Here is a 20,857-nt window from a genome sequence, read left to right as displayed (position 1 = left end):
GCTGGCAGTTCTCTGAACTTTTACCATTTCGATTGCATACCAAGTCTGCAATGCACATTTCCTCAGGACCTTTTGATGAGAACAACTATGGACTCAATCTTCGAAGTGGGATTCAATTTTGAGATTAACATCGGATCAAATTCTTTTGTACTATTGGTATGTTGATATGTTCTGGAAATTAACTGAAAAGGTATCTTAATATCTGGTCAGAATGCAGAAGCCAAACTGAAAAAGATCATAAAGATAATCAATGACTTTGTGAAACAGTTGATCCATCGAAAGAGAAAGAAAATGAAGAATGGAAGTGATCATGCAACGGTTCTAATGACTGATATTTTTTATTTTTTTTAGCATAAAGTCAAACTGAGTATTGGAATAGGATCTCTTGGTCTACAAGTATTTCAAATTTCATAGATGTTCAATTCTATCTTTTATGGTGCATACAAAAGCCAAGGATGACATCCTATCAAGATGCATACTTTAGAGCGAGAAGCATCCTATGTTACTATATCTGTTCGTAGTAGCAAGATTTATTCTTTGTTGACAAATAAAATAGTAGCATCAACAGGATTAGGAAGGTAACATGTGTCATTTGAGGAGCGTAGACATAGCAAAAAAGGCAACCACATGGAATAGGGAAAACCATTGATATGAACAAAATAGCATTCTAATTTCAAGTGGACACCTTCACGGATCCATAACATTACCAACAGGTACTCCGATCAATAGATGAATTATCAAACAAGATTTGGGTTAACCACCCAAATCACACTTTTCTCTCGGTTTGGATAAGATTACCCACCTAATTTCCAACAGGAAGTGCCTCGATAGGTGGTTAGTCAATGGTTGACCGACCGTGACTAGCACATCACCCAATGTTGAAGGTGTTGGCTCGAAGCTCCGCAGATGAAAATTTAATGTTTGACCTTTGGTTGAACTCATAAGCATCGGCACACGTGCAATGCTTTCTTCATGATTGAGATCCAGCGCCTTGCCCACAGCAAGGCACGGCGTAATTGGTGGGCTGGCAGCCGTTGGATTAGGGGGGGCTCAGATTGAGTGATGCAGCATGAAACACTGTAGCTGACACTGTAGACCGGGGTACTGTGGGCAATCTTATGTAGACAAGGCACTGTAGCTCAGGGTACTGTTCACGCGGATATGTCCGTTGACCCTCGATCCGATGGTGGGGAAAGGAGAGCCAGTCGCCGTACTGTTCACCGGTGACTTGCTCACAGCAAGTCACTGGATCTCAATCCCTTTCTTCAAGGATTTGTCTAGCAGTAGTATATTTTTATCGGTTATATGTCATAGTGTTTGTGGTAGAATTATGACGATTCTGCCACAAGTTTTGTAAACTGATTTGTTCGCCTGCAATGCTTAATTTTTAACTCGAAAAGAAAATATTGAACATAGGTGCATCTACTCAGACTGACCTTTTTTACTACTTTTTCTTGGAAAGTCAAATATTTCTGAAACTTTTTTTTGCAACAAGCATGGTCTAGCATTATATATTTCTTGTTACCTTTCAGGCGGGCATGAGCGGAGACTACGGTGCACTTGATCACCAATGTTCTACATCTACTTACAGAAGAACACACACTATGCCCTGTTTGGTGTTTATAGGTTCGACGACGAGCCACTAGACGGCGGCAGGACGCCTTCCTTCTTGGCCATCTCGTACAGAGCTATGGCCGAGAGTGCCTTTGCGTCTGACGTCAAGCGCCAAAGCTGGTCGTAGGGGACCACACGCAGGTTGATCAGCTCGCCATGATCCCGCAGGCCCGTTTCCTTTCCTTGGAGAGCCCTGATAGTCTCCTCGTCCACGTGCCCCCGGTAAAGGAACAGGCCAATCTCTTCGTCACAGCCACCCTGATAAAAATAAGAAGCTAGTTAGTCAAGGTATTGCACGACCAGGAGTGAGTGTAAGTTCTTGGAACAGGTGTCGAAATTGCGCCGGCATGGATCAAGAGAACTTTTCCATTCCAGGTATTGGTGCCAAAAGCACATCCCAGTTACAGAAGTTTTGCTGAATCACATGCCGGAATTGCTATGCAGTACTCTTTGCTATGTTTCCAAGCAGCATATTTTAGAAGGATTATTACAGATCTGCAAAGTTATTGCCAACTGAATTCATCTGGCTGTTTTCTACTTTTTGTGTTGCGTTTTATTCTCAACAAAAATATATATGGTACGATGAGACAAGGAACCCCAACTACGCACGTACAATGTTATCATCAGGTCTGCCCAGTGCACTTAAGCCAAACTGAGTTAAGTTATGTTATTCTTTCCTGAAGCAGAAGTTATTGCCTTGATTGTGAACTGGAGGAAATGAAGGGAATGTAGGCCACGTACCGGTGATGGTAGCATTCTGCACCCAGTAGCAGGGTCCAGCAAAGCAGTAAGATCAACCATGTCCCCTAGATTTAACTTTATACCAGTTTCTTCTTCGACCTGCCAACAATCCAGGTATAATTACTGAACAGTGATGTATACATTAACTGAATACCTAGTACTTCAGAAACTAAGTCAGATTCCTGGCAGTGGCAGCGAGATTGGTATATGTCTTATGAACCAAATCGAGCTAAAACTGGGCTGGTGCGACTCACTAGCTGCAACAGCATGCAAGCTTCAGTGGATAAACTGTATATCTGGGGAAAGAAGATACTAACCTCTCGGACTGCGGTGCCAACAAAGTCGCCGTTTTCATCATCTAGCATTCCAGCTGGTAGCTCCAATATAAACTTTCCAATAGGAACTCTAGCCTGAACATTTTCGGAAGGGTCAATAATCAACAGAATGTTTTGTTCATCGAATATGCAACCTTTCGCTGCCAATCACAGTAATATATATACCTGTTCAGTAAGAACGGCATAAGTTTGCCCTTTGGACTCCAAGAGAATCAACACAGCAACAGCAGGCCCTCTTGCGAAGACAATCCCTGGAATCTAAATATATTGCCAATCCATAAGACCAACAAAAATCCACAAGATGTACTTTGATTATGTAGGAACTGGTCTAGAATAAAGATTTCACGAGCATCTCAATTAGCTCTAAATCCATCATGCAAAGGCAGTGCCGACAAACAGTGTTCCAGCCTATACCCACCTTGGTCTATCCCAGCTCCTCCCCTGTCCTATCCTATTTGCACCATGATCTCTACTTACCCATGTTGCTCCCAAACGCTGTTTGTTTCTAAGCAATCCTAACAGAGAACTAGCTAGACACGAGAAAGTCGCATGCATTTCAGTTCAGGAAACACCTTAAAATTGCATAATTCAGACTGTTACTACTGCCAATCAAGTCCGGAGGGTCATAAAAGTAGAATTAAGGGGCATCCAGATCACCTTGGCCTTGGTCGCCTCGTCGACGATGTCGGCTTTGAACTTGAGGAACCCCACGCGCTCCCCGAACATGTCCACCCCCTGCACGCATCAGATTCAGATGTGCCATCCGTCCACTAATCCCCCAACGAAATCGTTATTAGAGCTCAAACATTTCGATGCGGGAGAAAGAGGGGAGCACCAGCCACCGCACCTGGATGAGGATCTGCCGGAGGCTGAGCTTCCCGTGGGCGAGCAGGCCCCTCTCCCCCTGCAGGCTCTCCAACCAGCGCCGGAACAGCGCCGAGTCCAGCGCCTTCCTGAAGTCCGCCTCGGGGAGGCCCGCCGCCGCCACGACCCGCACGGGCCCCGCCGCGCCGGGCACCTCCACGGTGGCGGCGCCGAGCTGCGGCGCGTCTGACGAGGCCATGCGCACGGCCGTCTTGCTGCTCCGGCCGGGGAAGGGGAGGAGAGGCAGCGGCGGCGAGCGGCGACGGAGGCCAAGCAGACAGTGTGCTGCCGCACGTGTCGCCGCGGCCATTTCTGCTGCTGGAAGCCTCGCCGGGCACGCGAGCCATGTGCCACTTATCATGGGCCGGTCCGGGCCGGGCCGAGGAAGCCCAGAGTGCCAATTCCGGCCCAACGGCCCGCTCGGGGGGCTGTAACCTCGCCTCCTCTGTTCTAACCCCGCGTGGCAGTAGCGGCGGCGGCGGAAACAAACCAAGCAGTAGTGAGAGCGGCGGCGGCGGCGGCGGAGGAGGAGGAGGAGATGACGGGGAAGGGGGTGCGGCGGAGGGAGAAGAACTACCGGGCGGCGCACGGGGGCGACGCGCGGCTGCCCCCGCCGCCCAAGCAGCGGGAGCTCGAGGCGCTCCCCTCCAAGCTCCGCCGCCTCATCGCCATCCAGAAGAAGCAGGACGGCGCCACCACCGGCGGAGGCAAGGCCGACGCTTCCTCAGGTGAGCTTCCCTTACCCCCCATACCTCCTCTCCTACGGCCGCGGCAGCGCTGGCCCGCTAACCGTCTCGCTCGTTGCCCAGGACCAGGAGGGGCTCCCCGGAAGCACGGCACCGATGCGACGGCCAAGGACAAGGCGGGGAAGGATAAGGTAATGTGCTTAACACAATTCGTCTTGCAAAATTAGCTTCTGTCGCCTGTGCCATTGTGATTTAGTGGCTGGTGAATGATTGTGCAGAAAACCAAGAAGCCGGCATTGGAGGCTGCCGCGGATGCCAAGGCAGCAGAGGGTGCACCGGCGGCCGACGAGAACGCGAACGCCGACGGTGGAAAGAAGAAGAGGAAGCGGGGGAAGGTCGAGGATCTCCGTTTCAAGGAGCTCGAGGCGAATGTCTCGGTTTCCAAGAAGCAGAAAAGGAAGAAGTGAGTTGCCTAGCCATTTGATGTGTCCTGGTTTACCTGGCTCGGATCGTGTAGCCTTCTGCATCAATTTGTTTTGTTTCTATGTTGCCTGGTGCAAATAAAATGCCATGTACACAGTATCTTGCTTCAAGTGATGCTAAGTTAATCGCATACATTTTTGAACTAGGGCAAATGCTCTAGTGTAGTAGGCACCTGCTTAAGAAAACCTCACATTCACTCGTAGCAACGTATAATGAATGGATGATAAAATATATTGTGTCATTGGTTGCAGACATCTGGATGAGAAGAAAAAGAAGCGCAAGGCTGGTAAGTCCGAGACTCATCTGGAATTCCCTGGGCGTGAAAAGGTCAAATTTGGTGATATTGTTGAGGCTCCACCAAAGCTATCATTCCCAAAGGTGCCCTCTTTTCTCATGTCCCTCTATGTGAACTCATTTACTTTGTTATTTCGTGGATTAAATGTATTGTTCTTGGCTTTGTAGCGGAAGAGTCATTTGGATGTTTCTGCTGAGAGGCTAAGGAAAGAGGTGGTTGAGAATTACAGAAACATCAAAGGCTGGACATCAAGGCCCGGTCTCCAGCTTCCCACTCTAGCTGAATAAACACCCGTGTAACCATTTATCTTGTGCCTTCTTATGCTAGATCAGAGTTGCTTATATATAACAACTTGCGCACTCTCTTGTAAGCAATTGTGAAACGTTATATTGTTGTTTGATTCGAGGTTGTGTGTTCTGTTTTGCTTCCCTAAAGCAATTATTATATCATTATGGGTAATCGGGAATTCTGGGATTAGGAAAACGTATTATTTGCTTTTGGAATGGGAATAGGAGCATAAACTCATGCTACTTTGTTGTTCTTCGCGAGAACTGGACGTTATTATTACAACTTGTCAAAAGAGTAGCTGTTGGAGATGTACATATGACAGTACGCTCAGAAAAGATCTAGTAGCTTGTTCGGGTGTTCAAGCTGAAATATTACGGGGGTACACAAAAATATGAAGGCCTTGATCCATATGGAGAGTAAACATTGTTTTGTATACTGGACTCTTGGATTCATCTTCCAGTTTGAACCTGAAGAAATGTATCAGGGTAGCAGCCATGATTTTCATCTGCCTGTATGCAAATTCTTTCCCCAAGCATATACGTGGGCCCGCCTGATCATGGAAAGAAGACTTATTAAATGGTGAAAATTGCCATCTGAACTCTAAAGGAAAAATAGAACTATCTTTGCTTGTGTTTTTGACTTGAGAACTGATGTTAACACGGGCAGACTTTTTTATTAGTTTGTGTGTAAGTGATTGATGTCAGTTGCAGTACTTTCTGAAAGCACATCCATTAGCAATTAGTTACCATGTTGTTTCCTACTTTATTTGTAAATAAAATGCTTGATTTTCTGTCTTAGCAACAGAAGGGTCATATTTAAATACCAGCAATGTGACTTTTTAATTTTTTTTTCACCAAGTACCAACTTATAGTGATATTCTCGCCTGTGCCTGGCTAACCCAATTTGTCAGAGTTGGACATGCTCACTGAATAAAATTATAGGCCTTATAAACATGTGCAGAGATTATTTCTCAAGTAATACTTACATTGAAAGATATAAACTTGTAAGGGCTCTCTTGCTGAAAGATTCCATCCACTAGCCATCTTTCAGGCCTGAATTCTTCAGCATCCTCACCCCAAAGGTATTTCATTCTCCCCATGGCATAGATCATATAGTTCATTCCATCTCCTTTTATCACTCTGTAACCATTGGGTAGCAAATCATCTTCATCTGCCATCTTGCCATCCTGTAAAATTGCCAAGTTTTTCTTAACAATGGCCATGCCATTCTGGAGATAATATATTTCTGTGTAAAACTGTAGAAGTTTCAAATTTAATATTTCTCTTAATGATTTTGACAGCAGTTTAACATTGTATCAAGCAATTTATTTCTTTCTATTTTTTCAACAGCAGCTATTCTGGTATTATTCTCACTTCAATTATTATTTTGGAACTCATTCTACAGCTACAATCCTACTCCCTTCTTGATTTTTGTTCTTTTTTGGACAAAAGCTGGGAAAGTGCATAAACTACGTAGTATAAACTTTACATGCTCAGATCTATCATTATTATTATATAATTTACAATACAGGGTATGCTTACTCTACAAACTAATCCGGTACTTACCAATGTTTCAGGTTATGATTAGTGCAGTAAGTGGGTATATAGTGCCAGGCCCAAAATAACAAGTCATGTCTCATTTTAGTTGTAGTCTACTCCCTACAAGGAATAGATGTCGAAGTTTGGAGTTGTTCATACCACTGGAACAGCAGGATACAGCCGGAGTGTCTCAGTTAACGTAGCATGGAGGTACTGCATCTTGTCAATGGCACCTTGTTTTAACCTTGCAGTGAAGGTCTCCATGTTATCTTCTTGCGCCAATTCAACAGATTCCTTGATTTCATAGGCAATCTTATCCTGCACTATGGGGTTCTTGCAGAGCATGTAAATGAACCATGATAGGGTATTTGCCGTGGTATCTTTCCCAGCAATCAGGAAGCTGAGGACTATGTCACGTAGGTAGCAATCGTTCATTGTCACTGGGTCCTCCTCACTCGCCAGTATGAATCTTGATAGTATGTCTTCTCTAGCTTTCTGCATGCATCATAAAAGAGAACACATAGTTAATACAGCATGGTATATGCAGCTTTGTCTACAGCTTTATTTATTTGAAGAATGTTTCTTGAATTTTTGGCTGACCATATTCTGAACTTTCTCCAGATTTATAAAGCACATCATAAATCATAAGAGCATAGCACATAAAAAACCCAGATGACCAACATTGTACTACCTTAAAATTACTCCATATTCTAAGGTGTTAGAAATTGATGCCATGTGATATATATTATATATTTCAACTAATCCTGCCAAGCCTATTACAGGATGTGTATTTGAAATGATTTGGGTACCAATATCTATTTCAATGCCAAGTTAAACATTATTCCTCAAGTTATCTGTGTACTCGAGACTCGGACATTATAAAACTGTGTTATGTCTTACACAGATTGTAGCAAATTATAGTGAGATAGAGTTTCGTTGCCCTTACTTGGTCATGCCTATTCTTCATTTGCTCTCTCTTTTGGTGGATCAACTGCATCACAAAATCATCGATTATCTGAATGTTCTTTTTGAGTTTGGCTTCTGATCCGATATTAAGCTGGCGCTTTACTTGCCAGAACATATCAACATATCGGTAGTAAACAAGAGAGCTTGCTTCATCGAACGCCTTGCTGAATCGAATGCTAGATTCATCTGATCCGGATAGTGTGTTAAGCTCAAAACCAAGCCCCACTTTGAACATGGAATCCATTGCTGTTCTCATCAAAAGGTCCTGATAAAATTTGCAATCAAAAGGTAGAAATAGGAAGAACGAAACAACCACTTGGTCTGTGAACTTTGCAGTTGAGCTTGTTCAAGCCACTTAAATATATTTTTTGCTACCTCAAAAACTTGAGTTATGCATAATCCAATCTACAAGTTTTTAGTGAAATGCTTGCTCCAGTTTCTTCTCATTATAGCTAGATTGAATTTGGGTTTGGTTGGGTGTAGGATTAAATTCACTTTAGTCTTTTGTATGTTAAAGTGCTAAAGTAAAATGGAGAAGAGATAAAAGGTGCAAATATGATCTTAGCACTTAACAATATTGTATTTTTTTTATCGATCATAGTTATGGAAGAACCTGCATGTTTATGGTAATTCTGTTAGCTGCTGCGTATGAGATCTTCTCTGCCAGTTTTGCAGCATTAATTCTGAAAACATCACTGCTGAAGTCACGTAGCACTTTGGTTGAGAACTCGTGACTTGCTAGCTTCCTCTGGTGTCGCCAGTTCTCACCATCAGTTGCGAAAATTCCATTCCCAAAGAGGTCCCTCATGACCCGTGTGTTGAAATCCCCCTGTGAAATAGGCTCCAACGTCATCAAAAAATTGTGCTCATAGGCTCTTTTTTTTTTTTTTAACTTTTACATACATTTGCAGTAACTATTCAACATGATCTTTTTCTTGTAGGGGTAAAACATGAGCAACCCAACTAGCCTGTATGTAGGCTTAAGGTTAATAGCTGCCTCTTTGCGATTAGATTCAGGGCAATATGCTGTTAGTCATCCTATTCTGAATGGAGATTGCTCTGTGAACTTAATAACTGTCAGCTGAATGTCTCACTACCTTGCAAAATACATTTTTATTCAGTCATATAATAGCAAATTATAGCATGTAGTTACCACTGAGGAAACTACTCAAAGTTTGACTTGATCATCCATTGTATAAATCTTCAGGATTTAATCATCGAAAATTCAAAATTCAGAATAAACTATCTATCTATTACTCCTCACTGTATGGAGGAACAGAGACGATCAACATGGACTAGTTATTAATCATTAAGAAAGGCAGAGGAGGAACAGATACGATCAGCATGGATAATCACCTTACTGTATTTACTGAAGTTGGTCTTGAGAAAATGCTCGATGACAGCGGGGTCAGAGGTGAAGATCTCACTGTGCCCGGGATAGACCAGCCTGCTGGTGGGATGCAGAAGCGCATATGACACTTGTTCGTCAAAGAGCTTGTCAAAGTTCTTGAGTTGACGAAGCACAGTCCCGATGAGCGGTGGCCGGTCTTGGGCTCTCTGGGCGAACTCCCTCGTGCAGAAGACTGCGAAGGACGCAACAACGCCAAGGATGTAGAGGGTGATTACCAGGAAGGCTATGGCTAAAACTGAAACTAAGCAGATCCCCATGGACGCAGCAAGGGAGGAGAGCTGAGAAGCCATTAGAGGTGCCTGCTGCTGCTTGCTGAATATATGTTTACCATATGCATCTTATATATGTAATCTACTCGGCCAGCCATCCACTTTATCTCTTTGGGTTTAGTTAATGTTAATGTCCCTGTCTTCTAGACTAGAACACTGACATGCATGTTTCTATATTCTTGGCATTTTGGACTGTCCTGTATGATAGTAAGTGGGCAGTCATGTGGTCAAACTATTCAAGTGGCTAAACAAATCGCTTATGCTTTGATTAGATTTCAAGGTCTAATTTGTATCTGCAAATTATGTGTTTGGTAAGACTTTGTGTGGATAATTTAGGCTTGGAACTTTCCTAGTAATCAAGTCCTCCATATGCATATTTCACTTACCATAATATATTCTGCTACTTCAGGATAAAGAATCTAATCAGGAATACCAGGATATTGGAGAAGAATCAAGTCCACCCTTGAGAATGAATAATAATGGCAACTGTGTTGAAGATTCAGCTGTTGGTTCAACAAAATTAAGTATCCAAAATAGTGATATGTGTCACTGGCATGTGGCCTTAGGACGCGTATAATAGTATTCTTTATGTACATCCTTGCTATGTTTCTACAGGGCAGCCTGGTGCACTTAGCTCCTACATTTCTGCAAGAGTCTGCAGGACCCGAACCTCATGGTCACAAGGCAACAGCTTTTCCGCTCTGCCAAGGCTCTCCTTCGAATCCTTTGCTATGTTTTTGAGGGGGAAAATGCACAACATTGTTGTGTTGTGTCTTTGGAATGTACCTACTTGGCTGCTAAGTACAAGCAAGCTGAAGAAGTCAGAAGGAGCAGTGACATAGCTGATTGCGTTTGCATGAGTTCAGCAAACTGGATGATGGCGAAACTAAATTATATCTCAATTGGATTGGCAGTCAAGGACTTGCAACCTTGACAGCAACATCTACACGATGACATAGCAGTTAGATCTATCTGTTTGTACTTTTATGTATGGCATTGGTATGGGGAACAGTCCAGGTTTATTACTTCTGAGTTCTGATACGATCACTGACACATACATTTTGATGCATTGAGAACTAAATACTATGAATGAAAACTCCATTGGAGAGCCATCGTGCAGGTAGGTTTTATTTTTCTTAAAAATTCCCTCTACCCCCGCCGGGGGGGGGGGGGGGGGGGGGGCAAAAACTAGTTCTCAGAAGGCCTCTTTAGTTTACTCTAATCGAGCAACCACACATGGATACTCTAATTGAGCTGATTGCTGGTGTGTGTTTGTGCTTAACTATGCAACTTCAGGACAAGTCAAAGATTTTTTTTTCTTTCGTTCTGTAAAGTGCATATATTTTAGTAAACCCATTGTTGCTGATATGTGTGAACTTGTTCCTGCTGCAAATCGTTCCAGTAAATTAGTATTGACACTTATTACCGCTTCTATTATGTACTGTTGTAGGTCACACCTGGTGCTCAAGTTGGTTGATTGTCTCTTATCTTACACAGATTTTCATTTATCCGACCAATGTACACGCCTGTCATGAGGTACCTATGATATACATTTCTCAGTCTAAAGCCGTATTTATGCCTCGTATTTGCATTGCTTACCATTGTACATTTGTTATGACACAATTTAGATGCATATTCACAATCCATTATAGATTTTCTTTTTCATATCTGTCATTTTTTCACCTTTCATTAACTCAGGACCTGTTAGGATAATCCTAGGATAACAATACAATCCATGGGTCATGTCTATATCGAAAATATTTGTTTCACAAACTTAGCAGTTGAAATAGTGTAAGTGTTACATGTGAACTCTTCACTAGTTAAACATCCTAGCATAGTGAAGTGTACAATTTATATCAAACCCACTGCCTTAACAGTGCGGCAGAGCGTGATAAACAAAAGGTTATTGGAACAACTCGGATCTCCCTTGCACGGCTAAGCGTGCTTAATCCCTTCTAGTTTCTTGCTTTAGCATGGGAGCTTGAAGCCCATGTACTGCCCGGTGGTGTACTGCGCCCAGACATGGACCCCGCCGGAGCAAGCTATGACGACGGCGCTGAGCGCCAAGATGGCAGCAACCATTAGGACGATGAGCGAAACCCTGCCCGACCTCCTGATGGCCCCTTCTATCACGACCAGCCCAACGATGGAAGCCACAAAGCAGGTGAGGGCGTAGACCAACGCGCCCACGATCCCGTCAACTCCCAGGATTATAAACTGGACCATCGACATGGAGGCGCAGAAGAGGACCATGAACATTGTCGTCGCTGACGCTGTCTGAGAAATAAAATCGGAATCAAAACCATCAAAATTATCAACTACGGAGCCTGCCGTTAGTTGTTGATTTGAGCAAGACATTAACACCCAAAAAAGAAAGAGTTACTTTTGGGGGCACTCCAATGTGGAGCAAGACAGGATTGAGAAGCAGTCCTCCTCCAATGCCGAAGAGTCCGCCCATCACACCGGTCAGCAGAGCAGCCACCGGGAAGGCGTACACCGGCAAAGCGTCCAGCCTGCTCTTCATGGAACTTGCCTTCGTGTGTCGTCAGACAAACAGAAAAGGAAAAATTGTTATCGCAGATCAAGTGAAGAAAGGTGGTGTTTTTGGAGACTGGCTGTTGCAGCATACCAGCTCAACCACTTGGCTTTTCTGAGTCTGCGATTTTCCTTTTTGGTGCACGATACATGCCGTGAAAGCCACGGCGACAGGGATTTGAGCGACTGTGATGAGCCAGTATGCAACGCCGCATGGCTTTATGTCAAAGGCCCCCTGATGGAAGTGTCCAGTCCTCATAAATTTTAGTTAAGAAACATACTACTAATTTGGAGGATTGAAGACATGACGATGGAAAAAGTTAATTGCATGATAAGGAACAGTCAGGACTCAGGAATCAGGATTCTGTAGTCGAGAGATTATCATACCTTGGCACCCTCACCTCCTATGAAGAGATGAATGACGAAGAAGCAAAGCTAGACGGAGAAAAGCACCGCTAAGTCCACCCAGTGATACCCATGGCCGGCCCCTTCTTTCTGGCCAATAAGCAGCGCTTCCTCGGCGCCCTCCCTGGTGCTCGCTCCCTCAAGCACCCCCCTTTCCGTTGCTGCCGACTCCGCTCGCCACCGCTTCAGCCCGGTGCCGTATGTCTTGAACGTTGCCAAGGAGAGGAACGCGGTGAAGAGCACACGGTGATGAGCCACTCGGGGAACATGACGTTGCACACCACCCCGACGCTCACCCCGAGAAGCAGGCACTATCGGGACGACGTTGGGTGGCTATCGGGACCTTTAAACCCGGACGGAGGTAGTATATCTTTCCCTACTAATAAAGTACGGAGTGCTTCTGGTCGTCCGTCATTAAAAGTGCCCTTGAAGTTGTAAATAATTACCCACCATGCCATTGGTAAGTGGAAAAAACGGTTCGGTTTACCCTTTTCTAAAATCCGCGACCTACTCAAGTTATTAAAGTGAAGCCCCTGTAATCAACAGCTTGCATGTGTGTGGCGCAGTGGTGTGAGGCTCGCCTGTTTACCTGGGAGACTTAGGTTCGAGTCCCCTTGCTCCCTTTTCCTCCTTTTATTTTTCTCTCCTATTAATGTTGGTAGGCGTAGGATATTACTACTCGCTCCAGCGTCACTTAGCAGATGGGCAGCACAATGTACCAGTTACTCTATTTTTGGACATATTCATATATTTCAAAAAAAAATCATAACTTTTAAACCCTAACTCCAAATCTAACATGTTATGTATAGAAATCCCTTAAAAAGATGTGTAGATTTCAAATATGGTATTATATTAATCACTTTCAATGTCAAAAATACTCATAACTTTCAAACCCTAACTTCAAATCTAGCATGTTATATATAGAAATCCCTTAAAAAGATGTGTAGATTTCAAATATGGTACTATATTAATCACTTTCAAATCCTAACGCCAAATCTAACATGTTATATATGGAAATCCCTTTAAAAAGATGTGTAGATTTCAAATATGCTATTATATTAATCATCATTCCTAAAATTCCATTTATGATGCAACCTTTATTAATATCTTCTTTATATGGGGTATTTTGAAAATCCCGGCTTAACGTTGATATTTCTGTAGTCTAATAAATTGGAAACATGTTGAATACATTTCACAAATAATACAACCTTATGAACTTACACCACTTATCATGTTGTTTCTCGTGGGGCATTGTGAAAGATTTGAAGGGATTCGCCGATGCTCTCAGGTGTGCGTATGAGGGATGATTTTTTTCTGTTGCAACACACTGGGAATAATGCCTTTCCATGGAATCTGAAGCATGCATGGTTAAAAAAGAAATTCCGAATCATACACCTGATTTCATGAAAATTATTGTGACCTCTTCAAATAAAAAATTCATTTTAGTGTGGTATGTGCAAATCTGTTTATTATGTTTCCTTCTATATGAAAGAAAATTGAGTTGTACTTTAGACTTTATAGGTCTCCGTGCATGTAAGTTTAGAAGAAATTTGGTAACGAAAATCAGTAATGGGCATATGGTAACTTAGTAACGGGCGTATGGTAACTTACCAATTAAACCTTAATTTCTTATATATGTACATACATGTACGATCCTCATGATTTAGGCTCTCAATGATAAATCAAATGATGAAGGTAATGACTCATTATACTATAAATTAACTAGGAAGGTAATTTAGATATTTAAATTAATCAATTCTTTCAGGATTGAAGTGTAGCATCTCATACATGCATTTTAAGATCATTGGTAAAATATACATTACATGGCTGATGCAACAGAATGTTATCTTGGGTCATTGGGCTAGGGAGGTGTGTTTTGATTCTCCCGGTGCAACGCACGGGCATATAAAGATCGGGTACTGGCCCTTCTGACGGTGCATTTTTCTCGGCAAATATGCGGATGGGCATGGGAATCGTTTACATCCGGCGCACCGGCCGAACGACGCGCCGGTCACCTTCCACATACGTGGATCTCCTATGGGTCCACACACCAACATGCATCCAGCAGCCTTATCTAGTCCCGGTCCAACTCGTTCCTCTGATTCTTCCTCTCTACCTCACATCGTCTCCCACCTCCAGCACTAGCACAGCTCCTCTCTCTCCCCACCACCCACCATGCTCGCTCAGACTGCTCTCCCTTCCTATCTCGCAGGTTTCTCTCCCGCATCTCGCAGGCTACTCTCTATCCCCACCTTGCGCAGGCTGCCAACGAGCCAGTGGTAGCGCTTGTTTTTTTTGCTGCAACCACGGTCTCGTTGCACAGCGAGGGTTATAGCCATGGCAACCATGGCGAGGCAGTGCTACGGCCGGCGTTGTGCACTGCTACGACCACAGTGTCGCGGTGCTACAACCGGCGGCTGGCCGTGCTGGAACCGGCTATGCAATGTGCTGGAACCAGAACCAAATTTGCTACATCGCAGAGACTATGTGCTGGGAACCGGCCGTCGGAGCTGCATCCAGCGACATAATTTGCTACATCCGGAATCATTTTTTGCTGGAACCAATCGAGTAACGAGTACGACCATCGGTGCGGCAGAGCTGCAACCAGGGAGAAAAAATGTTACGATCGCTGCTTCAAATCGCTACAGCCGTCTTACTTTTTGCTGGAAGCAGTTGAGCGTGAGCGCAGCGGAGCTGCATCCGGCGACATAATTTGCTACATCCGGCATGGATTTTTGCTGGAACCAGCACGATCGTCGGACGGCCACACGACGCCACCGGAGTTGCTACCACATGCAGCTCGGGATGCTAGCACCGGCAACCGTGGTTGCCATGACCACATCGGTGATACTAGGACAACTCCAGGATTTTTGGGACGGCCGTGCTGCATCGTACACAACACGACTGCTGGCAAACGAAGGCGAACAGTTGAGGGACGAGAGCGGATGGCCGGCGAGCGCGGGCAGCCGGGACAACAAGGGCAGGCGACGCTGGTTATCGGCAAACACGAGCAGCCAAGGACGAGCGTAGGCAACGGCAAGCACGGAGTCTGCCATGGAGGCAATCGGCTGGTCAACGCGGACGAGATCCAAAGCAGATGCGTGAGGAAACAGAGGAAATCAACGGCAGGACGTGGCCTAATACTACGGCTGGGGGCCGACCGGCCGAAAATTCGGCCGGCGCGCCGGCGCCTAGCAGTGGCCAATGGGCATACTCTGTCTATCTATATTAACACTCTGTCTATCTATAATAACGTCCACTTGCTCCGTATGGTGTGCAGCGTTCTACTCTTTGTCTCTAGTTTAGACTTTAGAGGCACCGACTACACTGTCTACTTATATTCTGTCAATTAACTAAGTAAAGAAATTAGTTTTCGTCAATTATATGTATTTAGACTCTTTGCAGGTGTTTCATGTATCACAAACTCAAATGAAATAAGAGTGTTGGAATTGATCTCTAGGCTAACCTCCTGACTACCCGAGAGAAAAAAGGGGAGGCCAGTGACTACTTAGTCCCAGTTTCCGTAACCTGGGGACATCTGGCCTGATAGGTGTCCACAAGTGACTGGTCCAGCCTATCGATCGTTGTACGAAGGGAGGCCAGTGTATTTGTTGCCGGTATTATGTAGTATTGAGGGTGTTGGCGTCTTTGCTGGTATATGCACAAACAGATAACAAAAATGGCAATGTCTTTGCATAGACCCCAATCGGCAACAGGAAAGGAATAAAAGAGTTCGGTTGACTCTGTCTAGAATAATTAATATCCGCTTTCTCTGGTTATTTGTAGTTTAGAGGCACTAAAGACACTTATAGATGAATATATGATGTTATTTAATTAGCTAATAATTCAGTTTGGTCAACTATGTATCTAGACGCTTTGCAAGTGTTTGATGTATCACAAAACTGAAATGAGACAAGAGTGTTGGAATTGATGGAGACACAATACCACTTTACTGGATTGTGGTGAGACCAAAACTAATTCTCGAGTGGATTGGCAGTCAAGGACTCGCAACTTGACAGCGACATCTATATGACGACACAGCAGTTGGACTTAGTTCCATCTGTTTGTACTTCTATGCATGACATTTATCTGGGGGACGATCCAGGTTCATACTCCTGGTATGCTCACTGAACACCTACAGTCTGATGCATTCTGAACTAAATATGGAGGAAAATTACCTAGCTAGGATCAGCACAAATTTCATGTAAATGGAAATTTAGCTGAATGGCATCCAAAACATACAAATTTGGGGTTGACATTACACCAGTCTGGATATCTCTCTGCTTTCTGACAGTTTAAATTTTTTTTTGCGGGAAATTCTGACAGTTTAATTTACTCTGTTTCTTGCAAAGGTAAATAGTACGGATAATCTGACTAACCAGGATTTAACTTCAACCGGTGACATTTATTTTTACAACTTGAAAAAGTAGATGTTGATAACATACATAGTTCAGTGGAACAACAGAGGATCTAGTAGCTTGTTCTGATGTCCAAGCTTAAATTTCACGGGGGTACACAAATAGATGGAGGCCGTTATCCATGTGGAGAGTAAACATTGTTTTGTATATTGGACCCTTGGATTCATCTTCCAGTCTGAACCTGAAGAACTGTATCAGTGTAGCGGCCACAATTTTCATCTGTCTGTATGCAAATTCTTTCCCCAAGCAGATACGAGGTCCTGCCTGATCATTGGAAGAAGACTCGTTAAATGAAAATGGTTATTTATACTCTAAAGGAAAAATGAATTTATAACTTGAGAAGTGATTTTAAACCATGCAACTTTCTTATATTAGGGTCTGGTAACTGCTTGCTGTTAGTTGCCGTACTCTTCTGAAAGCACAAGTGATTAGTAGTTGAGTAGCATGGTGTTCCCTACTTTAGTTGAAATGCAATATTATATACTCGATTTTCTGCTTTAGGAACTGATGGCCAGATTTAACTACCACTGATGTTACTGTTTTCTAGGTTCTTGGCCAAAGGTGACACTGGCCCTAGGCATCTTTTCAACTGGATCATGAACCATGTCCATGAAGCATTTGTTTCTGACTGAAACAAGCCAATAGCAATAGGAAACATCCAGTTGTGTCCATCTAGAGCATTGCATGCTGCCAACTGACCATTCCACTTGCCTGTCAAAAATGATGAGTCTATGCTCAAATATGGACGGCACCTTGCTTTGAAGCCATCTATGCAAGGCTTCAAAGCCATAAAAAACTTGGAGAACTTGACTTCACCTTTGGCTGATACCTCTGTATCTATCTCCACAACACTACCAGGTGACCTCTTTTCCACCTCTGCATTGAAGTTGTAAAGCATCCTAAATGTATTTGCCCAATCACCATATAAGTTTTTCATTGTCCTTTGTTTTGCCTTCCACACTGTGGTATATTTCAGTTTAATGGGGTACATCTTTTCCAAGTCTACTTTGAGTTTCTTGGCAGTAGTGTTTGGTGTTTTGGCTAAAATTGGGGTGATCTTTTCTGCAACCCAAAGTTGTGATGTCATGGTTGATACTCTCTGTGAACTTGTAATACAAGTATGTTGATTGGGGATTTGGTTAACCCTGACAGTACTTCCATCAGGTTGCAGTCTAGCAGATATGTACCACTTGCAAGGCTTGACACTACCATCAAATCCTCTGCACCTCGCATAAAACTTCTTTCTATCAGTCCAAACAGTCTTGGCATCAAACTCATGTTTCACTGCATAAGTCTTGAAACACATTCTAAACTCCTTCATGCTTGTGAAGAACTTGCCTACTTCAATGACAGGGTTTTCTTTGTCATACACATGCACCAGCTCATCATCATGTGCATCATCTACTTCATCTGCAGCTTGTTCCATCAATTGTCCATCTACATCATCAACATTAGCAGGAAAACTAGATTCTCCCCTCTCCTGCTTATCTCTGTCATCAACTGGAATGCCAAAAAGTTTGGCCATCTCAATGTCAGGCATTGGTGCAATGACCAAATCAGTAGGCTCATCTAATTCAACTACATTCCAATCAACAGTTGCTGCAGTTTCAGTTTCAATTCCAGTCACCTGTCCCTCTTCGGCTATTACTGTAAGTTCAGTACACATGGGAATCAATGGCCTCTGTGTAGCCCAATCATCATCTACCATCTGTGCAGCCAATTGTGATGGCACATATCCAACCTTCGAAAAAATATTCAGATCAACCAGCTCAGCAAAAAAATTAGCTCGTTTGCTTGTCCAGCCGTTTTGCCGATCGATTTCATCAACAATCTGTTCACCATCTTCCATTCTCACATACTCTCCTTTCCAATCATCAAACCGCAACAGTGATACTTCTTGCTCTGGACCCCAAACAACATTCTCCCCAATTTTTTCCACCCATTTCTTCACTGCCTTCTCTCCCATGTTCTGTAGAACTTGTGGATCAATCTCTGTAAACTCAACCTCCCATTTAACAATTGTGTCTCTCTCAATGTTCTGAATGCTACCATCAACTAATTTTGCCTTTGATGGAAAGAAATTGACCGTCAATTCGAAGGTCCGAGCGGCAGCATCCCCTCTGTCAGTGGTGGACAGTGTGAGCCCGTGAGAAAGAGCAGACTAGGCCCTAATTGCATGCAAAATTGGATCAGAGAGAGGAGCATTACCTATTCGAAGTTGAATCTGGGGGCTCCATCTCAGTATGCCCACGGGCTCCCCTCACAACCTATCGATCCAACAAGCGAAAACAGAGGAAACGAGCTGAGATCTACGGCGCCGAGAGAGGAACGGGAGGGGGACTAGGGTTTTCACTCACCATTTTTTGAGGACGAAGGCTCCGCCGCCGTTGAGAACGAGGGCTCCGCCGCCGCCGTTGAGAACGCAAGATCCGCCGCCACCGGAGAAGAAGGGGGGAGGGGGCAGAGTGGCGGGTCCGGCACGGTCGGGCGGCAGGGCACGGTCAGCTGTTTTGAGGAGCAATTAAGTTGGACCCACATGTCCTAACATAAACGGGCTTGGTTGACGACCAATTTAACCACATTTAACACCCCATGTGGCCCTGGGCTATTTACCTGCTTAAATGTGTCGCACCACAGCCATTCGCTCGAACAACGTCGCACTCAAGCAAATTCACATCAAACACGTCGCACAGGAGCTATTTGCCCGTGAAAAATATACTACTATCTTTTATCTTCATATTTATTGGCAATTATATTTTTGTGTTATTATTTTATCTCACTACTTTCCGGTTGCTTCCAAGCTTTTCTTGAAGAACAAATATTAAATTGTGAATTGATTTGAAACCCTGCCATCTTATAATGAAGAATCTATAAGAGAGTATTCAAGCATGTGTCTCTTCACACTTACATTGTAAGAGAGTCTTTGGAATTGTATATCTATTCTATCCGCGTGGAAATAGAGATGGATGTTGGTGATGTATTGAATCTCGGTACATTGCAGGAGATCTCATCGAGATTTAATCTCGCAGAGTTTATCGAATGTATATGTGGATATATACCAAAAGCCGGCCGCCAAAAGATTAATCTCGCACCACGACCTGCAGGCGGCGGCGAAGCGTGCTCGGCCGCGCGGGGAGGCTACCATGCTGTAGATGACGATGAGGAGATCGTCGGGGAACTCCGAGGACCAGCACCGCCCTAGTTTCCTGTCCATCGTTGGCCGCCGTCGACATGGTTTGACGCACGCGGGCTTGCACAGATCGATGGTCCGTGCCTCGTTTGCCTGCACGGCTCCTGCGGGCCTGCGTGGTAGAGCCGGGACTGCAAAGATAGACACACGCCACATGATGTGATGGATCGGGCCATATAAATCTAGCCTAGAGATTCACGACAAGTAGACGAGGCAGCGGAAACCAGGCCCAAAAATCGGCAGCAACATGGCCTGCCGCCTCGCCCTCACCAAGGTACGTATTTCTTCCTTATCTCCAGCGAGCAAGCATGAATTTTGCCTTGTTCGTCAAATTTCATCAGGCATTCGTTTCCCTTGTGTACCTGATGGCTTACCCAATGCTGCCTGAAACCGCAACGCACTGTCCTCCGGCGTTTCTTTCAGAGTGATGATTTTGGGGCTGGATGCCATAAGGTTATGTTCTCCTGTCGTCTTGTCTTGATTTCTGCGCGTGTTTCTGTCGCAGGCTGCGAGGCAGGTTTGCGGTGCGGCGGCTGCTGTTCCTTCCTTCCTTCAGGGTACCTGCTGCAAAACACACTGGCGTATGTATGTAGATCTAGTCTAGAGATTTAAATTCATACTAGTACAGATGCCCGTGCGTTGCACCGGGCAAAAAAAGGCGATGCAAAGCAACAACATTAAGCACCATTTATTTTATCCAATAACAAAAGAGTATGTGTGTTGCACCGCGGGACGTTTGTGCTTCGTTGCAGAGAAAACACCAAGCTCCTAGTCCTCCACATGCGTATCGGGCAGGCCGAGCCCGTGCATTGCAATGTG

General features: G+C 44.2%; 3 protein-coding genes, 1 long non-coding RNA gene and 1 pseudogene across 4 annotated transcripts; 1 reads left to right on the top strand and 4 right to left on the bottom strand.

Moving 5' to 3' along the window:
* Positions 1-1,423: 1,423 nt before the first annotated feature.
* On the bottom strand, positions 1,424-3,930 carry LOC123088218 (nudix hydrolase 14, chloroplastic). Its single transcript, XM_044510413.1, has 6 exons — positions 3,538-3,930; positions 3,348-3,425; positions 2,856-2,948; positions 2,673-2,765; positions 2,356-2,454; positions 1,424-1,872 (listed from the first exon to the last, which is right to left on the bottom strand). The coding sequence occupies exons 1-6, from the start codon at positions 3,913-3,915 to the stop codon at positions 1,621-1,623; spliced, it is 993 nt and encodes a 330-aa protein (XP_044366348.1). The 5' UTR covers positions 3,916-3,930; the 3' UTR covers positions 1,424-1,620.
* Positions 3,931-3,999: 69 nt separating this feature from the next.
* On the top strand, positions 4,000-5,435 carry LOC123088219 (uncharacterized). The gene is made up of 5 exons (XM_044510414.1): positions 4,000-4,282; positions 4,364-4,431; positions 4,519-4,703; positions 4,975-5,101; positions 5,186-5,435. The coding sequence occupies exons 1-5, from the start codon at positions 4,093-4,095 to the stop codon at positions 5,303-5,305; spliced, it is 690 nt and encodes a 229-aa protein (XP_044366349.1). The 5' UTR covers positions 4,000-4,092; the 3' UTR covers positions 5,306-5,435.
* A 124-nt stretch (positions 5,436-5,559) lies between these two features.
* On the bottom strand, positions 5,560-9,517 carry LOC123088217 (cytochrome P450 704C1). The gene is made up of 6 exons (XM_044510410.1): positions 9,167-9,517; positions 8,424-8,639; positions 7,791-8,075; positions 7,004-7,339; positions 6,292-6,492; positions 5,560-5,856 (listed from the first exon to the last, which is right to left on the bottom strand). The coding sequence occupies exons 1-6, from the start codon at positions 9,509-9,511 to the stop codon at positions 5,665-5,667; spliced, it is 1,575 nt and encodes a 524-aa protein (XP_044366345.1). The 5' UTR covers positions 9,512-9,517; the 3' UTR covers positions 5,560-5,664.
* A 1,889-nt stretch (positions 9,518-11,406) lies between these two features.
* LOC123084322 (sulfite exporter TauE/SafE family protein 2-like) lies at positions 11,407-15,159 on the bottom strand (annotated as a pseudogene).
* A 3,494-nt stretch (positions 15,160-18,653) lies between these two features.
* LOC123083216 (uncharacterized) lies at positions 18,654-19,524 on the bottom strand. The gene is made up of 3 exons (XR_006439244.1): positions 19,206-19,524; positions 19,057-19,115; positions 18,654-18,968 (listed from the first exon to the last, which is right to left on the bottom strand). It is a non-coding gene; the product is annotated as an uncharacterized lncRNA (long non-coding RNA).
* Positions 19,525-20,857: the final 1,333 nt, after the last annotated feature.

This window comes from Triticum aestivum, chromosome 4A (genome assembly GCF_018294505.1).
Source record: "Triticum aestivum cultivar Chinese Spring chromosome 4A, IWGSC CS RefSeq v2.1, whole genome shotgun sequence".
Taxonomy (NCBI): domain Eukaryota; kingdom Viridiplantae; phylum Streptophyta; class Magnoliopsida; order Poales; family Poaceae; genus Triticum; species Triticum aestivum.
This window is presented reverse-complemented; position numbering and strand designations above follow the sequence as displayed.